The sequence below is a fragment of the Halichoerus grypus genome, chromosome 8, assembly GCF_964656455.1.
Source record: "Halichoerus grypus chromosome 8, mHalGry1.hap1.1, whole genome shotgun sequence".
NCBI lineage: Eukaryota > Metazoa > Chordata > Mammalia > Carnivora > Phocidae > Halichoerus > Halichoerus grypus.
In genome coordinates this window covers 108,972,474-108,994,559 of record NC_135719.1, presented here as the reverse complement: position 1 = coordinate 108,994,559, position 22,086 = coordinate 108,972,474, and the positions used below count along the sequence as shown (strand labels likewise).

General features: G+C 39.4%; 1 protein-coding gene across 2 annotated transcripts in view; it reads left to right on the top strand.

Annotated features, from left to right (window-relative positions):
* Window positions 1–2,079: 2,079 nt before the first annotated feature.
* Window positions 2,080–22,086, top strand: part of ATG14 (autophagy related 14) — a 35,487-nt gene continuing 15,480 nt past the window's right edge. For both annotated transcript variants that reach the window (XM_036113895.2, XM_078053738.1), the window contains exons 1-4: window positions 2,080–2,343; window positions 15,849–15,911; window positions 17,160–17,202; window positions 19,334–19,415. In XM_036113895.2, the coding sequence (XP_035969788.1) occupies window positions 2,123–2,343; window positions 15,849–15,911; window positions 17,160–17,202; window positions 19,334–19,415 (409 nt within the window). In that variant the 5' untranslated portion in view covers window positions 2,080–2,122. The remainder of the gene's footprint in view (window positions 2,344–15,848; window positions 15,912–17,159; window positions 17,203–19,333; window positions 19,416–22,086) is intronic.

Below are 22,086 nucleotides of genomic sequence, written 5' to 3'. Positions count from 1 at the left end.
GTATGTCACTCAGCATCTCACATTATATTGGTTTGAGTGTGTGCATAAGCCCAGTGCACAAACCACTAGACTGTAGATTTTCTATGCAGACTTTGACTTTATTTGTTAAAAGATGATTCCATATGAGTATCCATGCCTAAGAACTGAAGAAACTTCTTTTTCAAAATGACACATGTTATTTTAAATACTGAAAAAGTAAACACTTCAGAATTTGATTTAGGACCTTGTTAGAATGATGTTTAATCATTAAAATTTAATGCTCTGCTCTTGTGAAAGATGTAGTCTGTTAACATGTGTTCTCTGAAAATACATAGGAATATACAGAAATTTCAGATAACTGCATAGAATAGATCATATCTGCAACAACATCATCTAGCAGGACAGAAATTTTTTTTGCCTTTTAAAATATTGAGTAGATGGTCCTGGCCACTAGGTACAGGCACTGTGAAGGATCCTGTCAGAATACAAATGAAACATGAAAGTCTGAAACCCTAAGACAAATTAAATATCCTTTTGTTTGAAATGATCAGAGGAAATTATTCCTTTTGCTTAAAAATAAACTTTCAGGAACCATTCAGGTTTAGTGTAAGCTCTATTTTGAAAACAGTTTAGGGACTTACTGCTTTTTTTGTGCCTTAATCTATGTCATGGTATTACAATAGACTAGATAAGACTAGGAGGATGGAGCAAAGGGTTCAGATGCGAGACCTAATTAGATTGTGGAATCCTCAGAATCTGATGGAGATGTGCAGGTTATGGGGGGGGGGGGATGGGGCTAACTAACATGACTCATGGCTCTTGTTCCCAAGTGGTTAGGGATTATGTCTTGCACCAAGATGAGGAAACAGATTTGTGAGGAGGGAGAGTTCAGTTTTGGATATGCCACGTTTGTGGTGGCCACCTTACATCACTTTATGCCTCCTAGGTAGTTGTGAATCTTTGGGTGTGGAACTTGGGAGTCACAGATAGAGAATTCAAGGCAGTGATCAGTTGACAGCCTACCAAAAGAATCCTTGAGGGCGCCTGGGTGGCTCAGTTGGTTAAGCGACTGCCTTCGGCTCAGGTCATGATCCTGGAGTCCCTGGATCGAGTCCCGCATCGGGCTCCCTGCTCAGCAGGGAGTCTGCTTCTCCCTCTGACCCTCCCCCCTCTCATGTGCGCGCTCTCTCTCTCTCTCTCTCATTCTGTCTCAAATAAATAAAATCTTAAAAAAAAAAAAAATCCTTGAGAATCACTGGTCTAGGTAAACTGACTTATAGGCACATTTTTCTTTTTTCCTTCTGTAGTTTGGAGGCATTTTCAAACACGAATTACTCTGACTTAATCCTCCCACGCACCCTATTTACCTCCACAGAAAGTGATTTGGAGTAATCGAGTTAGGTTAAATTCTGCCTAGTTCAAATTCTTTCTCAGAGCAAAGTCTAGAGTAGAAGAATGTTGGACATTAATTTAAAATTCAGTTTTCAGAAAGATAACTTTGATTTCCACGTTTAGCACGATTGTTTCCACTTGTTCGCTATTATCAATAAAGTACTATCAGATTCCTGTTAAAGGTATGGTTCACCTTCACGACGTTGGGTAGGTACTGTATCTCCATTTAACAGATAAGAACACAAGCACAGAGAGGTTAGGAATTTGACCCAAAACACAAACCTATAATGGAGGTGGGTGAGCCCAAATACAACCTTTCTCCGCGACCCAGCCCCCTCACCCGACTTTGCTGTACTTTTCAGCAAATTTAAAAGCACCCATAGCGAATTAAACAAATTCCCTTATTTTGTTCCCAATCCGTTTTCCCAGAATCCCTAGGGCATCGTATTACTATTTCTTGCACAAGCTTGAGGCGTTAACTTGTAGCCTTGGCATGATCAAGAGAATGATGACATCTTGGCTGACTCGCCCCTCTAACCTAATTCTCCACGCTTCGGGCTGGCTGCCCCTCTGCAGGCAGGAAAAGCAACAGCGCCGCCCGCCCGCCTGGCCAAGAGCCCGGAGAGGCTGGGCAAGAGGCTCGCCGGACCCCGCCCGCCCTCGCGGCGCCTCCCCAGGCCCCTCCTCCTCGCCCAGGATGCACCTGGTTGAAAACAAAATCCCACGTGACTGCCTCTGCTCTCAGGCCATCATGGCGTCTCCCAGTGGGAAGGGAGCCCGGGCGCCGGAGGCTCCTGGCTGCGGGCCCCGGCCGCTCGCCCGGGACTTAGTGGACTCCGTGGACGACGCGGAGGGGCTGTACGTGGCGGTCGAGCGGTGTCCGCTGTGCAACACCACCCGCCGGCGGCTGACCTGCGCCAAGTGCGTCCAGAACGGCGATTTCGTCTACTTCGACGGCCGCGACCGGGAGAGGTACGGCAGCCGCCGCGGCTGTATTGTTTCTTCCCCGGGTGTCTCCTACCGCTCCGCGAATGGAGGTTAGAGCCTGGGGCCCGGGTTCGGGGCCCGGAGCTCCGCGAGAGGAGGGGAATATGGAGAGGGTAGCAGCTTTGCGCCGGCGCTTTGCTCCCGGGGGTCGGGGGTGGGGACCAGAAAAGGGAGGGTCGCGGTTTCTCCACTAACCCACCCGAGAAGAGTCTGACCCCACGGTGCTCCTGGGTACTAAAGGTAAGAGATAGATGGTGACCCTGGATAAGTCTTCCCCTATTGCTGTCATAGAGTTGGATTCTCAGCACTTGGCTGGACTTCCATTCAAAAGCTTGGTTTAAGCTTTATCTTCGAAAGCACGTTCATTCTCTAGAGGAGAGACCAGGAGAGAATCAGATAACTAACTGGTTAAGGAGGATTCGGGCCATGGTGCCCTGTGTCACAGCTGGACCTTGTTAGGAGACATGTTTATTCTGATGTGTGAACTAGGACTAGCTAGTTGCTCCCTTTCCCCCTCTCTGCCTCCGAAGATTATTTTGGACATTAAGACATTTGGCGATGTGTTTCGGCTTTATTTAAAAATCCAGACTGGGAGGCGTAAGTAAGGCCGTAGTTAAGAGAATTGAATTTCGGAGCATGTTTTGGCCTTGTTTTGAAATCTAAACACAAAGCTACTAGTCTCTGGTTAAGATAATTGAAAAATTAGGGACACCTGGGTGGCTCAGTCGGTTGAGCGTCTGCCTTCGGCTCAGGTAGTGATCCCAGGGTGCTGGGATCGAGCCCCGCATCGGGCTCCTTGCTCAGCGGGGAGCCTGCTTCTCCTTCTGCCTGCGGCTCCCCGTGCTTGTGCACTCACACACACTCTCTCTCTGACAAATAAATAAAATTAAAAAGATAATTGAAAAATTAGTGTGATTAACTGCAGGATCTCAACTTTTGTTTCAGTGATTTAGTGTCATTGACAGTAAGGTAACTTTCTGAGAGTGAAAGTTCAGGTATTCATTTACAACAACCCAATACGTTTTTATCTCCAACTTACTGTTGAGGTAACTGCACAGTAAGTGCCTTGCCTTGGTCACACAGATAAGCAGAGGGACCAGAATTAAAATCCAGACAGCCTGAGTATATCATATATCATGCACTTAACCACAGGATTGTACAATCTCTATATTTGGAAACGTTTTGAATTCCTAGTATTTCTCTGATTATAAATGGAGTTTCTCTTTTGGGTTTTGTGTGATATCTTTTTAGTTCATTGCTGTGTCTCATTGATGCACTTGATGGCTTTAGAAATTGCTGGTGCAATAAGTGATAGCTTTCAAAATTAAACCAGTTGTTTTACTCTAACACTACTAGGCAGGAGATGGCAATGTCTAAGGATGGAGTTTATCAAGGGTGCAGTTCAGGCCCCTCTTCTCTGTCTCTCCTTTTTCCCAGATCCACTCCCATGATTTAAATAATGTTTGTGTGTTAAAGACTGCCTGTCAGACTTGTATCTCCAACCCAGACCTCTCTGAGATCCAGTAAGCAGCTGCCTACTCAACATGTTTCTAAATTTGTAATAAGTATCTCCATTTTAATGTGGCAAACTGAATTCATGGTTTTCCATGATAAATCTTTTCCTCCCATGCTCATCCCAACCAACCCAGTAAACGGTACCCTCATTCTTCTTTGATACAGGTCCAGAAAAACTGCCTGTCCTTCCTTGACTCTTCTCCTAATGCCACCATATCTAATCCCATCAAGAAATCCTATTTGCTCTTTAAAACCCGTCTAGGGGCGCTTGGGCGGCTCAGATGGTTAAGCGTCTGCCTTTGGCTCAGGTCACGATCCCACAGTCCTGGGGTCGAGCCCCACATCGGGCTCCTGGCTTAGCGGGGAGCCTACTTCTCCCTCTCCCTCTGCCTCTCCCCCTGCTCATGCTATCTCTCTGTCTCAAATGAATAAATAAAATCTTTTAAAAAAAAAACAAAACCTATCTAAATCTGACCCTTTCTCTATTTCCTGGTCTGATCCACCAGAGGATTATTGCTTCTTGAGTCTGCTTCCACCCTTGCTCCCTTATAGTGTAATTTCCATCTTGCAGCTGAAGTAACACCACTCCTCCACTCTTCAAATCTTCAGTCTTGCAAGGGTTTCCTGTTTTACCCAAAGTAAAAAAAGCGAAATCCTTAACAAAAGTTCCATATTGTCTCTTCCCCCGTGATCTCTTTTTTCCCTTACCTACTCTGCTATACCACCCTGGCCTCCCTGCCAGTCTTCGAACAGACGAAGAGCACTCCTGCCTCAGGGCCAATGCAGTCGTACTCAGACTGCCAGGAACTCTTTTCTCCCAGAAATCTTCAGGGCGGCTTCCCTTGTTTTCTTCAGGCCTTTGCTCAGATGTTAAAGAAGCTCTCTCTAACCATTTAATTAAAATAGTAACCTCCTTTCCCACTTAACCTGCTTTGTTGTCTTCCATAGCACTTAGCACTATCTTATGGTTTACATATCAATTTGTCTAACTGCCCCCCCCCCACTCCAGTGGTGGAAGCTCTGTGAAGACAAAACTTTATCAGTTTTGTACTCAGCTTTATCTTCATATATTAGAAGCTTAATAAAGATTTATCGAATGATTGAATGACACTATCCCTTTTTCCTAAACTTAGTCTGATCCTAAACCATTTCATGATTATCCATCATGATCTATTTGGTACTAAAGCCAGAAACCTGGGAGTTATTCTAGACTTTCCCTTTTTTCTTATTCCATGTCTCCAAATCATTGGCAAGGCTAATTTGATTTGCTCCAAAATAGATCTTGAATTGGTTTACTTCTAGTCCAGACAACCATCATTTCTCTCCCGACTATTTATTGGTTTCATTTCATTTACCATACAACTCCTCCACACAGCAGCCACAGAAATGTAAATCAGATAATGTCACTGTTTTGTTTAAACTTCTCAGTGGCTTTCCACTGCATTTAGAATAAAATTCAAGCTCCTTACTGTGGCTTTATATAAAGCTTCGTTTGATTTGTCTACTGCTTATCTTCTAACTTTGGCTGTAAGTTTGGATTCATGCTACATTGAATTGAATCCATACTCCACCACTTGCTATGTGATTTTGAACAAGTTTCTTAAGCTGTCCTATGCTTGTTCATGTCCTTTTGAAAATGGGGAGGGGGAATCTAACTTCATAGGTTTGGTAGTGATGACATAAGAGTGTGCACTGAAGTACTTAGCATGATGTCTAGAGTATATTAAGCACTCAGAAAATAAACTCATGCCATGTTCCTTCATACTTCTCCGTAGTCAGGAACCTTCCATCAAATCCTCAAACATATGAAACTTTTCCACCACTGGGCCTTTTCCCTTGCTATTCCTTGTGCCTGAACACTTTTCCTTCCAATTGCCACTTTGTCTTTCAAGTCTCAACTTAAATGTCACTTTCTCAGCGAGGCCTTCCCTGACCTTCACTAAGGTATGTTCCCACTTCATCTCCCCTCCGCCACGCCATCATTTTCTGTAGCAATACTCAGTTCTTTCATGGTACTGAGCATGATATGTAATGTTATTTATTCAAAGAAGATATCTGCATCCAGAATGTAGTTGCATGAAAGCATGAATTCTGGGTTTGTGCGGTCGGATTGCCGATGCTGAGTGTAGCAGCAGCGGGTGGTACAGGGGAGGCGTTTTGTTGAAAGAATGGCAAAGGTAATACCACCTGAAAAACGGAGATTGAAATTTTTTGCTAAATCTGAACATTAAAGTGAATTTTCAGAAGATGGGTGTGTAATCATGGATTTCTTTTTCCGACCAAGTGGAAAAATGAAGAGCAAATACCAGAACCATTCAAAATTTTTAGAGATAAAAAAAGAAACTTTAGGGTTCAGGGATGACAGGACTGCCACGGTGGTCTGCGCAGCCTGCTTCCCTTCATTCTCCATCTTTCCCTTTTCCCAACTGTGCATTCCTTAATAAGTGGAATGTTTTGTTTTGTTTTCCTTTGTTCCCCAGAACAGTGCCCAATATCTAGTAGGATGTAAGAATCTCTTAAGACCCAGGACCACTGTCCTAATGGTCAAATCATTTTTAATGAGCTCTCAGTGGGTACAGCTATCTGCATAAAATATCCTGGCAAGTTACAGAGGAGAAAGGTCTCTTGTTCTCAAGGAATTACACTTAATACTAATAAGCCTTAAATTGTGCTGGTCATAGCTTGATTGTGAGAGATTCTACTGTCTTCAGTATTTATGAAAAATTTTGTATTCTCTGCTTTGCTGCCTTCAGACTCTTTTTCCTTGTACTTTATGAAAAGCCCCTCACTAACTTCAGGAAAACACTTGGAAATAAAATATGGAGACAGCACAGTTTAAAAACCCTTGTTTTATTTTTATTTATTTTTTTTATTATTAACATATAATGTATTACTTCAAGGGTACAGGTCTGTGATTCATCAGTCTTACACAATACACAGCGCTCACCACAACACTTACCTTCCCCAGTGTCCCATCACCCAGCCACCCCATCCCCACCACCCCCCTCCACTCCAGCAACCCTCAGTAAAAACCCTTGTTTAACCTCTGATTTCTTTTTGGTAGATTAGCCAAATTAGCTGTGCCTACATGGATCTTGAATGTGATAACATATATCAAAGTTCTTGTAAATTTATTTTTTCAGGCTTCATTAATAACTAGCTGAATGTAAAGGTTTTAATAGTTGAGCAGTTCAAAGAAAATTAGGTATCAATGAACAATCTACCTCATAACAATTAGTTCCTTTGACTCCTAAGAAGGGAACACGGGTCTTCATATAATTTTGTGGACTAAATGAGTTTGGCAGATAGATTGATTGAAAAATATCTAAACGAATATTTTTTTGTTTTTCTGTGGGAAGATTTATAATCTTGGTATCTTCATCAGCACTGTCCTGTCCTCATTTCCCACCTTGGCTGCAATCCTAAAACAATACCCACTTTTTTCTCTGATTTTCATCTGCCTTTTAACTTGTGTACTTCTTTAAGGGATGAAGAGGAATGATATTAGGCAGTCCTCTCAACACAGTCTTATTTGGATTTTGGTTAACATTTTTAAAATTACAGGGCTTTTTACAGGAACATAATTTTCTGGATTTACATTTATTTAACACCAGAAATAATACTGTTACCCAATAGATAACTGACAAGTTAAACTTATCTTTCCACTCAAGACTGGAAAGAAATTGGTTACCAGTTTATGATAGGTATAGGAATGAGATGGGGAACATAATCTGAGGATAACCAGAGATTATAGCACCCCAGAAAATCTGGCTGCTGGTTTAGGAACCCGTTATTTTAACTTGTGGGTCAGAAAAGAAAGACATTTATAAGCATATGAATATTGCTTTTATAAGTAGGTTTTCAGGAACGATGCAGCATTATCTTCACTGATGAATTTTAAGAATATATGTTACACTTCTACCAGGAAACAAATACAGGTGCTAAATAAATTGAGTGGTGGGATACAGGACAAGCAGAAAATTTTAGATGTTACTGAAGATTTCAAGGGGAAGACACACCCAACATCCAAAAAATTATTCTTATTTTTTAAAAAGATTTATTTATTTTAGAGAGAGATCGTGTGCTCAGAGGGAGAGGGGGTGAGAATCTCAAGCTGACTCACCACTGAGTACAGAGCCAGACCCCAGGCTGGATCTCACCACTGTGAAATCATAACCTGAGCTGAGATCAAGAGTCGGACACTGAACCGACTGAGCCACCCAGGCACCCCCCAAAAATTATTCTTTAGATATTTCTGTTCTCCAGATCTTTTTGGTTGTCAGTCAGTGTAGCCTGTAAGAATCTACTGTCTTGAGAATTCAGTTCCAAACCTACATTTGAATACCCTACTCAGCAGAACAAAAGCTCCACAGGTGGCTAGATTCCCCATCTTAAACGAGTTTCTCAACCTTTCTTCTGTTTGTGTCCTTCAGGAAGAAACTCAACTCCCATCCCATGCAGCTTAATAATTGTATTTATACCACTTTTGCATGTCTGCTAAGAAAATACAGCTTCTGTTTTCAGTCAGTATCTATGGCTACTCTTATCATTATCCTTTTAGAATGTATAAAAGGCTTTCACATTTTTTATCTTATTTGTTCCCTTCCACAAACCCATGAGATATTAACCTATTTTTAACATGAGGAAATTCAGAGTATTTGTAACTTACTCCTGGGCTATGCTAATTCTTAAACTCACTTCCAGATCTGAACTATATTTTTATATATGGAGTTCGATTTAATGCATTAGTAAGATTAAGTACAAAATCACTCATTGCAATGAAGAAAAAGGGAAACTAGGATATATTATGTGCAAAGTTGCCTGCACCTTATGTTCGCATTTATCTTATTTAATCCTTGTAACCAAGTAGGATAAGCCTTATTCCTGTTTTATAAGTGAGGAAACTAAACAGTGCTTTGTTTCTATTTTCTTTTAATGACTTAACCTTCATTCCTGCCAGTAGAGTATATTTTTACCATATTTTCTCATATTCTAAGTATTCTAACATAAGATAAAAGAACCATCTTGATAAGGATCATTTTTTTCCCCTATGTTGCATTTGTCCATAAACATCATACCGTTGTATACCTAAAGAATTTAAGGAAGAAAAATTTAATGACTAGGAATTCTTACCATGTTAGTATCTTAATTGAAGAAATATTTAGTTCTGTAACCATCTCTGCTTATATAAGAGAGAGATCTGTGCTCTCACTTTTGCCTGGGAAACCCCACTGCCTTATTTCTAGAGCCAGAAATTATCATTAATTCTTCTAACAAACCTGTGCTCAAATCAGACATGGGAAATCTCCACCACAGACCTAAAAACTGTTAGTGTTCATTCCCCCTTTTAGATTTAAGGAACCCAAGGACTATAATCTGTTTCAGGATACCTATGAATTTAGGTACTTTTAAGGGATTATGATGGTGTATTTGATCCTCTGAGGAGAAGCATGAGAAATTTTGATTGATTGGGATCTTTTTTTTTCTGACTCCAGATGTACATACCATTATTGTAGAAAACTTCTAAAATACAGAAACACCTAAAGAAGGAGAATTTTACCCATATTCTCACAGCTCTGTTAATAATTTGTTATATTTCCTTCCAGCCTTGTTGCTCTGCATGTGTGTGTGTGTGTGTGCTTATAGATTTTTTCATTGGAATCGTACCATCTGTATATAGTGTATTGCACCTTTTTTTTTAACCCAGCATCTCATAAACACATGTTCATGTCTTCAAAAATATTATAATGTCCTGCATGGCAATATAGTATCATTTGATAAATTGTTCTATTGAACATTGTTTCCAATTTTTGCTATTATGACTGATTTCATGATTGGTGCCTTCAGATATAAATCTTCCTCATCTCTGATCTATTTCTTTGAACTGCAATAACTGGTTCAAAGGGTTTAATATTTTTAAGGCTCTCACCTCCACATTTGAAAGGTTATTATTTTTTTTTTGCCTTTCTAAAAATTCATTAGTGTTTCTAGAACTCTTAAGACTTTTCTGTTGCTATATTCTTAGGCACAGTGTAAACTTACATTCCTAGGATGAGGGCAAGGACTGGGCAGGCAGATGGAAGGATTAGAGTTATTTTAGGAAAGGACATGCTTAGGACATATTAAATTCTCAAGTTGTGGGTGTTATGAGGATGTTAATTATCACCTAGAATTAATAGCAGAATTAATAATATGGATCCCTGATAGAGTACACAGCCTGGTGCTGTCTTTCTGGCGGTATGGAGCAGATTTGTATGAATAGTCTGACCTGTGGGTAGATCTACTCAGTTGCCTGTGATTGTGGCCCTGGAACAGTGTGGAGAGACATGGCTCACAGTCCTAACTGATGCCTCAGCAGCAGCACACCCCTAACCCTGTTATCCTGCCTGCTGTGCTGAAATGCTTTCATGCAGGACAGATGAGCGCTTCGCCTTGTGAAACAGCAGAATTCCCTTTGCCTGTCATGCCTTCCTTCCATTCACAGAGCCGGCTCTAACCCATCCCCAGGTCAGCCCAGACAGGCGTGATGCCCTGAGCTGGGCTGTGTGCAGACGCTGGTACCACCCCAGCACTAAGGGACCAGGGCCCCTATTTTCATCAGTCTCCACTGCAGGGGGACTGTTTAAAAGTTAGTTGAAGGGAGTACTTTTTTTTTTTGAGATTTTATTTATTTGACAGAGAGAGAGAGAGAGAGCACAGGCAGGAGGAATGGCAGGCAGAAGGAGAGGGAGAAGCAGACTCCCAGCTGAACAGGGATCCTGATGTGGGGCTCGATCCCAGGACCCTGGGATCATGACCTGAGCCGAAGGCAGACGCTTAACCGACTGAGCCACCCAGGTGCGCCCAAGGGAGTACTTTTTTAATGGGGAACAAAAAATCATAGTTGCAAAGTATGGGAGAATTTAGGAAACAAAGTCCATTTAAGGAAGTACTTTTTTAGGGAAAAAAAACCCAACTCTAAGTATGTAGGATTTTGGTAAATACAATGCATTTTTAAATTGGGAGAGAAAATACAGTGTTGTAAAAGCCCCAGTGCCTGGTACAGGTTCACTGGCAGATTCCTTTCAGAAAACAATACAAAACTAGAGCCATTTGACGACAAGAATTGCTCAATGTATCTGCATAAAAGTTTGGAAAGTTCTGTAGAGCAGAAACACACGTTAGAAAGCAAAGTGAGAAAAAATAATTTCAAGATGTTGGAAAGAAAAATGGCTAATTTCCCTAATAATTCTTAAAAAAGCTATAGGAAAATGAACAAAAGACATAGGGGAACAACAAAAGAAAAGTAAGTAGCCAACAAGATAGGAAAAGGCGTTCAACATTTCTAATAGTGAAATAAAGAAAAGCAAATGAATGGATTATGATCTTTGGGAGGAAGTGGTGGGAGGCCGATCAGTTTAGCAAAGACTAAAAAGAAGTGTGCAGTTTGGAGAGAGTGAGATAAAACAGGTTCTGTTACTCAACTGTTGGTGGGGTTGTAAATTATATGAAATGATTCTGAGGAAATTTAAAGATAACTGCCAGAATTTTGCATGTGAATACTTGACCCAGCAGTTTATTTTATTTATAGGAATTTCTAGAGAAACCTAAAGGTTTTAAAGATTTGTGCACTAGGCTATTCACTTAAAACATTACTGATAATAGTGAAAATTTGGAAGTGATGCTACTGTTCATCAATAGGAGTTCAGATAAATAAATTATAGGATGTCCATTCACTGAAATTTCTGTGTATTTGTTAAAGAATGAAATTAGTTTGTATGTTCTGATATGGAAAAAGACAAGATATTTTGTGATAAACCCCACTTCTGAAAGATAGTACAAAAAATATTCCTTTCCTCCCTGCTTTTTTTTGTATCCTTAAACCTAGTTTGGGGGCACATGGGTGGCTCAGTTGGTTAAATGTCTGCTTTCCGGCTCAGGTCATGATCTCAGGGTCCTGGGATCAAGCCACGGGTCGGGCTCCCCTTCCTGCTCAGCGGGGAGTCTGCTTCTTCCTTTCTCTCTGCCCTCCGCTTGTGTTCTCTCTCTCTCTCAATGAATACAATCTTTAAAGAAAATCTAGTTTGAATATGATGAGTGCATTAATCTATTTCTTGGAAACCACATTGAGAAAGCACAGAATTGTGGAATGAATTTATCTTTCCATGAGTGGTGGGACAGAGAATGCAGAGAATGGATGAGTGTGCAGATGAGCAGTTGAAATGCTGACCCAGCCACATTCCTTGATCTCATCTGCTGTTTAGCTTTGTTAACACCACCTATTTTTAATTTCCTTCATGAAGAATAACATTACTCATGAAGTGTTTGATACAGTAGGAATTGTTGTCTTTTGTTTATTATTCCTGCTGGCAACTATATATTTACATTTTAAGTTTTTTAATGAAGCCCAAGAGAACCAGCTCAGTATAAAGCTGGACAAGGTTGTTTGTCATCCCAGTTTGTTTTAGTGCAAAGTGGCATTTCTACAACAGATCTGAAGGGAGAACTTTTATAGCCTCTAAAAGCAAGATTTTATCCTCCATTGTCAGTCTTTGTTTGCCTGGTTTGATGAATCTTGTGAGTTTGTCACCTCCTTCAGGTTATCAGAACATGAATCGCCATATTGCCTCAGTGAGGTAGAAGTAAATACCACATTAGTTTCTCATTTTTGATATGTGGAGATGGAAGCATATAACAATATGTCAGAGAGTACACAGCTGCAGAATATATAATTAGATTTATTATTCTGGAAGATGTTTTGTTGTAAGTTGCCTCATAAATTAATGGATGAGTCTATGAGTTTGTCTAAATCCCACACTGGTTTTTGAGTGTTTACTGTTTCATGCAGTTACTACCTTACTGGCCATTGCAGTGCTACTTGGTCTAACTTTCTGCACTGATGTTGTGTATCTACACTGTCCAGTAAGATAGCTACCAGCCGTAAGTGTCGTTAGTGCAACTGAGGAACTGAATTTAAAAAAAAAAATTTTTTTTTTTAAGATTTTATTTATTTATTTGACAGAAAGAGAGCACAAGCAGGGGGAGTGGCAGGCAGAGGGAGAGAGAGAAGCAGGCTCCCTGCTGAGCAGAGAGCTCCTGGGGCTCGATCCCAGGAGTTGGGATCATGACCTGAGCCGAAGGCAGACGCTTAACCGACTGAGCCACCCAGGAACTGAATTTTTAATCTAATTTGAATTTAGTCACACAAGTATATAATATCACTTGATTTGCTTTTTTTGTTTAACATACATTATACATTTTCAGTGACTGCCTATTAAATGATAGGGTCATAATTAGAATATTTTATCCCTCCCATTTTTTTCTCTTTTTAAAATTGAAGTATAATTAACTTACAATGTTAAATTTTTTAAATTATTTTTTAAATTTTATTTTATGTTGGGTGCCTGGGTGGCTCAGTTGGTTGGGCGACTGCCTTCAGCTCAGGTCATGATCCTGGAGTCCCGGGATCGAGTCCCGCATTGGGCTCCCTGCTCGGCGGGGAGTCTGCTTCTCCCTCTGACCCTCCTCCCTCTCATGCTCTCTATCATTCTCTCTCTCTCTCAATAAATAAATAAAAATCTTTAAAAAAAAAAAATTTATTTTATGTTAATCACCATACATTACATCATTAGTTTTTGATGTAGCGTTCCATGACTGTTAAAATAATTTCAGGTGTATTGTACAACACATTGATTTGACACTTCTTTTTTTTTTTTTTTTTTTTTTAGATTTTATTTATTTATTTGACAGACAGAGACATAGCGAGAGAGAGAACACAAGCAGGGAGAGTGGGAGAGGGAGAAGCAGGCTTCCCACAGAGCAGGGAGCCCGACACGGGGCTCGATCCCAGGACGCTGGGATCATGACCTGAGCCGAAGGCAGACGCTTAACGACCGAGCCACCCAGGCACCCCTGATTTGACACTTCTATACGTTACTCAGTGCTCACCACAGTAAGTGTGGTCACCATCTGTCACATACGCCATACAGTGTTACTACAATATTATTGACTATGTTCCCTGTGCTGTACTTTTCATCTCTGTGACTTATTTACTACATAACTGGAAGTTTGTCCCTCTTAATCCCCTTTATCTGTTTTGTTCTCCCCTCTCCCACCTCCCCTCTGGCAACCACCAATTATCTGTATTTAAGTATTTTCTTGTTTGTTTTGTTTTTTAGATTCTACATATAAGTGAAATCATATGGTATTTGTCTTTCTCTGACTGACTTATTTTACTTAGCATAATACCTTCTAGGTCTGTCCATGTTGCCGCACATGGCAAAGTCTCATTCTTTTTTCTTGGTAGTATTCTAGCATGTATATTTACCACGTTTTCTTTATCCATTCATCTGTTGATCCCTTCCATTTTGAAGTAGATATCTTTGGATATGTTTCAAACATGAGGTTTTAGAAATATTTTAGATTGCTATTAGTCTGGACCATTTTAAGGAAGCGATTTCTAGGGTTCTTACTATTCTGTTAGATTGTTTTCATTTAGGCTAGGAATTTGGGAGACAGCCAAAAACCTAATCTTGGACTCCATACTATGTTACTATAGCATATGGCATTATAGTGTTTTTTTAAAATAGCGAGCCACTGTTAGCTCATTTAAAAGTCAGTTGCATGATGTTAGTCATATAATTTTTTTTTTTTACCCAGATACTTATTAAGCAACAAGCCACATTTTAGGTACTCAGCACATGTGACTGGTGGCTATCTTAGTGAATAGCACAGATCTAGAAGATCTGAATGTCACTCTTCATCACCTTCAGCTGGTGACATTTCTAGAACACAGTACCCAAAGCCTGTAGAACACATATTTTTTCAGGTGCACAGGGAACTTTTCACCAGGGCAGACCAGATGCAAGGCCGTAAGATACTCTCAAATTAAAAGATTGAAATCTCATAGAGTATATTCTGTCAGGAAATGGAAAACAACGAGTTACCTAGAAAAACCCGTATATCTGGAAATTAAGCACTATACTTCTAAATAACTTGGAGATCAAGGAAGGAATTTGTGGAAAATTAGGAATTCCAAACTAAATGATGTGAAAATATACCCTATCAGACATTTTGGGGTTTAGCTAACACAATACTTGGGGGGAAATTTATAACTTTATATGGTTTTATTTTTTTATTTATTTATTTTTTAAAGATTTTATTTATTTGACAGAGAGAGACACAGCGAGAGAGGGAACACAAGCAGGGGGAGTGGGAGAAGGAGAAGCAGGCTTCCCACTGAGCAGGGAGCCCAATGTGGGGCTCGATCCGAGGACCCTGGGATCATGACCTGAGCCGAAGGCAGACACTTAACGACTGAGCCACCCAGGCGCCCCTATATGGTTATATTTAAAAGGGAGAGCCTTAAAATGGATGATCTAAGTTTCCATCTTAAACTGTGCAAAGAAAAAAAAAAGGCAGACTAAACCCTAAATAAGGTAACAGGAAGGAAAGGATAAGGGGAGAAGACTGTAGAGAAAATGAACTGCAATGTGATATCCCTTCCTTTTGATAACTTGTACTAAGTAACTTGTTAGCCCATAAGGACTAGCAATAAAATTAGTAAGGAAAAAACATTGTACTTTAAAAATGATAAGTAACCAATTTATAGGTGAGAGCAGGATTGAATTAAGCTAAATTAAAATCATGTTTATGTTAGAAGCCTCAATTTCCTTGAATTCAAATTCACTCTAGTGCTCTGATGTGCCTGTTTTGGAAGATAATTTAATTTGAGCGGGGTGGGGGGGGTGGCTTCTAGACATATTTTATAAACCCATGAAAGAATTTTAAAGCTGAGAATTTGAACTTAGTTTTAAAGTGAGCAAGTGGCGTAAGCAGCTGTGTGCGCACCACCTTGAGAAGATGTGTGTTTACTTTCAGGACCGGGACATCCCCAGATGAGTCTGCAGAAATGATTGGCTCTTAGGAATTTGCATAATCGCACTGAACTGAAAAGAATGAACATTTAAATAAAACATTACATTTTTTTCTTATAGGTTTATAGACAAGAAAGAAAGGTTAAGCCAACTTAAGAGCAAGCAAGAAGAATTTCAAAAAGAGTGAGTTTCCCTTTTGCTTTTCTGCGTGTGGAGGTTCTCTTGTCACTGTGTGGTTTAATTCAGTGCTGTGGTATGTAGGTACATGGATTGCTGACTTGTTGAATTTAGGATACAATCTCAAAGTGTGGAAGAGCAGTGCATGTGGGAGAAGCAAAACAGGAGAGGTTATCAGGTTCCTAGGAAACATTGGGATCAGATCCAGTGCCTTCGCAGCAGGCACTCAGTGACTAGACTGATGAGTCAGACCCCTGGCCCAGATAATTGATGTGCAGCAAATGGGTCCAGAACAGGCAAATAAGTGGTGGTTCCTGTAAGATGTCAAGTCTTCTATTTCTCTTTCTTCTTCTGGATCAGCATTTTGCAAAGTGTGGTCTTGCATGTCATCTACATCAGAATTCATTAGCTGAGATAAAGGTTAAAAATGCAGATTCTCAGAATCCTATCCTCAGATATTCTGACTCTAGGTCTGGGGTGGGGGGCAAGGCCCCGGAATCTGAGTTATTAACAAGCACCCCTGATGAATCTCACCCTCTGGATTTGAGAATTGTCCTGTAGAATCTTCTGTCCCAAACTGTGACCTAGTCACTGTTCTCCAGATGCACTCCAGGTCTATGAAAACATTTATGAGCAGATTAGATCTTCTGAGATGTCCTGCATTACAGAACCCTGCTTAGATTTATTTAAGTCATTTCTCTAACTTAATCACAGAAACTTTTATTTCTTCCGTAGAACACTTCATAGGACAGGTTTTTACAGGTGCCGGCTTGTGCCATTTCTTTGGGAACTGAGCATCACATTTTAGATTATGAATTCTCTTGTAAATGTTATTATTAATAATTATGACTGATAGAAATGATTGATTATGACTGAGGACAAAGGCTCTGGCTGTTACTGGAAATTGTGAATGTTTACAGAAAGCTTCTGGGCAGTATTAAAAGTGCAAAAAGAAGGAAATGGGAAAAAAAATTAGAGAATGGGGAATTTGGAAACATTTTTATTTTTTATTTTTTTAAAGATTTTATTTTTAAATAATCTCCACCCAGTGTGGGGCTCAAACTCACAACCCCAAGATCAAGAGTCACACGCTGCACTGACTGACCTGGCCAGGCACCCTTGGAAAACATTATTGAATGCTTGAGTCTCACTTTAGTATTTCCAGACATTTTTAAGAACTTACTTTAAAAAGATGTTGATTTTACATTTTTGAGTTTCACAAAATATAATTATGATTGTCTTTTCTCTGTGCAGAGTGTTAAAAGCTATGGAAGGAAAATGGATAACAGATCAGTTGGTAAGCTGTAAGAAGTATTTAAATAATATTCTTTATACTTGTGGTTACATGCTTTTCATTTGGTAGTGCTTAAAATATCACTTTGAATTTAAATTTATTTGAATCATTTTTTGGCAGCCCTCTATTTGAATATATTTGTAGGTGGGCCCTCAAATATTTTATCTAGATGCCAGAGTACTGGCAATTAATTATAGAGCCATTATAAAGGATAAATATGAAGTCTGGTATTGACATAGGAATACAAGAACGATGAACTATCCTTTTTGAAAAAAGTTACTCATTGTAAACACACACTGCCTACATGGATTGATGATTAAATGTGAAAAGTAAACTCATAAAAATATTAAAATATAGGAGAGTATTTATAAATGTAACCTACAGATGAGCAGACCTTTATAAGCCATAAAAGGAAAACATTTTCACTGACCATGTAAAAGTTTTAAAACTTCTGTATGTTGAAGACTCTGAGCAAAATGAACATAACTGGGAAAAAATGAGTACAGCATATGAAAATAAGGAGTTTGATAATACTTTTATTCAGTGTTGGTAGGAGTATACATTGATGTATTTGGTTGGAGGACAAGTTAGTGGTTTGTTGGGGTGTGTTTTTTTTTGTTTTTTTAATTGCACATGTGGTATATTCAGTTTTCCTCCTAAGAAAATACAGGAATGCAGAGATTTATGGATAAGAAGATGATTGACTAGAGCCTGGGTAGTGATCCATAAATATCTTAAATGCTCGTCAAACAGGATGAGATAAATAATTGATCCAGTATAGCTGTTCAAAAGAATGATCAGTCCGCATGTGTTGATACGGAATGATATCCAAGAGTTTTTTAATGACAGAGCAAACAAAAAGGCTAGGGTGAAGTATGATTCCATTTGTGTATGTGTTTTAAATATAAGTATACTCTAAAAAATCTGAAAAGATACATATTAAAGTTTAATTGAGATTACCCCTGAAGAATGGGAAGGAGTCAGGCTAATCACTGTATTTTTCTCTTCTGTGATGTTTAATTTTTTTTCACAATAAGCATCATTCATAATTTTTAAATACTTGAAGAATGTATGTGACATAAGTGAAACAAAATACACTGTATGGGAAAAGACCATTAAAGGCTATTTATAAAGAATCCCTTTGCCGTTTTTCTAAATTCCCTGTACTGTTTTCTAGTTTTTCTATAAAAGATTTCAATATTGCTTCTTAAAGACTAATACCCTTTAAAAGTGAAGACGTCTCATGGCCGTTTCATCTTTGAATCAATCCATTGGTCCCCGCGAGTCTGCTTTTAGGTGTCCCTCCGTCAGGGCGGTCAGCACTCTGCCGTCTGCAGCGTCTGCGCAGTCCGCTGTGCGGCTTGTACCGGCAGACCACGTAGGCCAGTGTTAAACACCATCAATACTTGAGTGCTGTTTTAGGCTTTTAATTATCCACAGTTATAGAGGCATTATAGAATAGGTAATCCTACTTTTTAACTGACTGCCAGGTTGCATTTTTACTGATCTTTTATTCATCTTGAGGGAGAAAACCTTCTGTTTTTATTGAAGTTTTTATTATTTTGCAAGTAATAATTGCGTATTGTATTAGTGAGATAATACAGTGATGTTAATGGTCTCAGTAAATAGCATGAAGAGTTTAGAGCAGTGCAATAGTAGGACTTTCTGTGATGACGCAGATGTTCTATGTCTAAACTCACCAATATGGTAGCCATTAGGCACATGTGTTGAACACTTGACATGTGGGTAGTGTTGAGTAGGGACTGAATTTTATGTAATTTCAGATGACTTTTAAATAGCCACATGTGATCATTAGCTGTATATTGGACAGAGCAGGTTAGGAGAATATACTTCACCATTTCTCTCTGTCCTCATTACACATGAAAGAAGTAAGTGAATTTCTTTCTGTCTTAATTTCCTACCAGCTTCTGCACTGAACCAGAATAACATTTTCTTCTTTTTGTAGTCCACCATAGTTAGTCACAAAAGTTATAATAAATATAATTATATTGGTCTTTTCTTCATTGTGTTTTCTAAGTTATGCCTCAAAATAATAGTGATCCTAGGTATATAATCATATTAATCATAAGAGACCAACATTTGTGATATTTATTGCATACTTTTTTTTTTTAAGAGATGGAAAATAATGTCCTGTAAGATGAGGATTGAACAGCTGAAACAAACCATCTGTAAAGGAAATGAAGAAATGAAAATAAGTAAGTAATGTGTCCCCCTTCTTCTAGACCTAATAAAGGGCTAGTGTGGAATTTCATTGGATTAATAAACTAGAGAGACGGGGAAAGAGAGAAGGGGTGGGAAGGCAACAGCAACCTGGAAAGGTTTCCTGCTTACCTTCCTCCTCTTGTAAAATATTTGTATAAGGATTTTAAGTAAATATTTTTCCAAATATATATATTTTATATATACATATACACACAAATATGATGACCTTTGAATAAACTACTTTTCTCAATTAAAAAAGTTAAGGAATTTATATTTCCCATTTGCCTTTGCTAACAAGAAGCTTGGTACTCAGTTATAATTATTAGTTCACTCCAGAAACACAGAATATTGGCTTTTTCTCTCTATTTGTGAGTCTCATACACCTTTTAATCGGTATTAATCTTACATTATATTTGTGTACCTCATCCTTCATCGTAAATGGTTATCAAATTTTAGGAGAGTCCTCTTAGAAATCCTGTATCCTTAGACATATTCCATGTATTTCTGAAGATCATTGTTTAAAATTCAGAGTGAGTCACCATCATACCTTATGAATCCCTTTCTTGTCTGCTCGTTGCTTTCAGAAGCAAGTATTTTATAGTGGTATGTAATAGAGCAAAAGCTTCCTTTGAAAATGTTTGTCCTAATAAAATGCTCCTGTGGAGTTTCACAGGCTTAGTAAGCTGGAGAGGAAAGCAGCATGGGGAAGAGGTGCTCAGAACCACAGACAGCTGGTTACCCACTGAGCTTTGCGTGCATCTCCAGAGGCTCTGGTTCAGCAGCAGCGTAGGGACTTGAGACTTACCCCCCTCTCCACATCCTCCCATGATGTTCACATGGGCGACTTGCTCCCAGGTGTCTGTGAACCTCCTAGAATTGCTGGATTTACTGAGTTTGTGCCTTGCCTGATGAGCAAGTTTAAAACTTTGATCAGCTGAATTTAACAGATTCCTAACTCCCCAAAACAAAACGACCACCACAGAAAAGATTTGGTACTAAAGCAGTGGACCTAGAAAATCCTCAGAGTCACCTGGTAACCCTTGTAGAATCTAGAGAGAGAATCCTGGGACCCACCTTGGACTTAGGAAATTCAAATCTCATGTGTGGGGACTGGGTCAGAGGTTCTTAAACTGTCTGTAGTAAGAGACCATTTTTCCCTCTCTGATTTCTAATGTCATAAGCTGATACCAATACTTTTATAAAGTACAACAAAATACTAGAAAAATGATTGCACACTTGGATGGCATGTCAAAGAAAAATGTTGCTAAACTTACTCTCTATTTCTGTACTTCTCTTGTCTGACTGGTAAAAGTTTACTGATGGGCCTAGATCCACGGGCCACACTTTGAGGAGCACTACTCTGGGTGGTACTGATGACCTACCAAGGGCTGGGAACCACTGCTCTTTAGAACATAAATGCAGTCTAGTTGCCACCCTTTAGACGAGACTCAAAAAATTTTGCAAACAATTTTAAGGGAGTTCATGGATTCCAGAAACCATGCATGGTCTCAAGTCCACAAGTGAAGAGCTTGTTACCCAGTAAATAGTATTTGTTTAAATTTTGTTGTTAAAATATCACATATATTTGGAAAAGGTTATATATTATAAACTGTAGAACCTGATGAATATTTCTCCAGAATCTTTTGATTTTATGTGTCATGATACAGAATAATACAGATATTTGGTATAGATAGGGAAGTTGGATTGCATGAACCTTTAAGGTTGAGTCGATCTGTGCTATAAAGTTACTTACCCAAATAAGCAACAGTAGATGACAGAAATAGCAACAGAGTGTTTTTATGTTTAGGGGGAGATGGCATGGAGAGGACAAATTAAACTCTTGAGTGCTGAGTCTGCACTAGTGCAGATTAGGTGACTGGTGGTGTCCTGCCACCTGTGAAGGGTGGCACCTAGAAGCCTCCTAAGTTACTTCTAGGAGTCTGTCTGAGATTTTGCAACTCATTTTTGCCACTCGAGAGAAGTTGAGTTACAGCCCTAACACCCTAACAGGTTTTGATCCAGTAGATATCAAGTTGGAAACTGTTCTTAAAAAATCTGACCATCATATGACTGGGGCCCATGGCCAGACATTCATTTGAGCACTTGCAAAGAGTTCAGTAGTGATCATGAAAATGAATGAGCTTGCTGGAAGATAAGTGTGATGGAACCAGCAACTTAAACATTAGAACATCCACACTGAGCAAGAATGGTAAAGAGAATGCATAAGTAAGGGGAAACTAAACCGCAAGAAACCTTATGCCTACAGTGAAATAGGTAGGTTCAGTGGTCCTCTGAGCGAGGATGTTTATCAGATGTTTGTTATATTCTAGTCAGGGGAGAACAAGGCTTTGGTTGGACCTGGTGTAAGGAACTCAGCTATAGGTGAGGTACACACATTGCATCAGGCTTCCGAGGAGCAGAAGGTCTGGGGAGCATTTATGGAAGGGGGCCTGGCTGAATGAGAAAAATTTGGACATTTGAAGAGTAGAAGCTAATAGCATTCCTAGAGACATTGATCTGAATAGGATCTGTAGAGGACATCCTGAAGGGAATGATGACTGGTTCAGTATCCATCCATGCATGCATGCACTGAAATAGTTCCACTTTGTGGAAAAGGTTTGGAGTGCCTAGTAACTGAATGAGGCTGGGGTGAAGGGGTGTAGA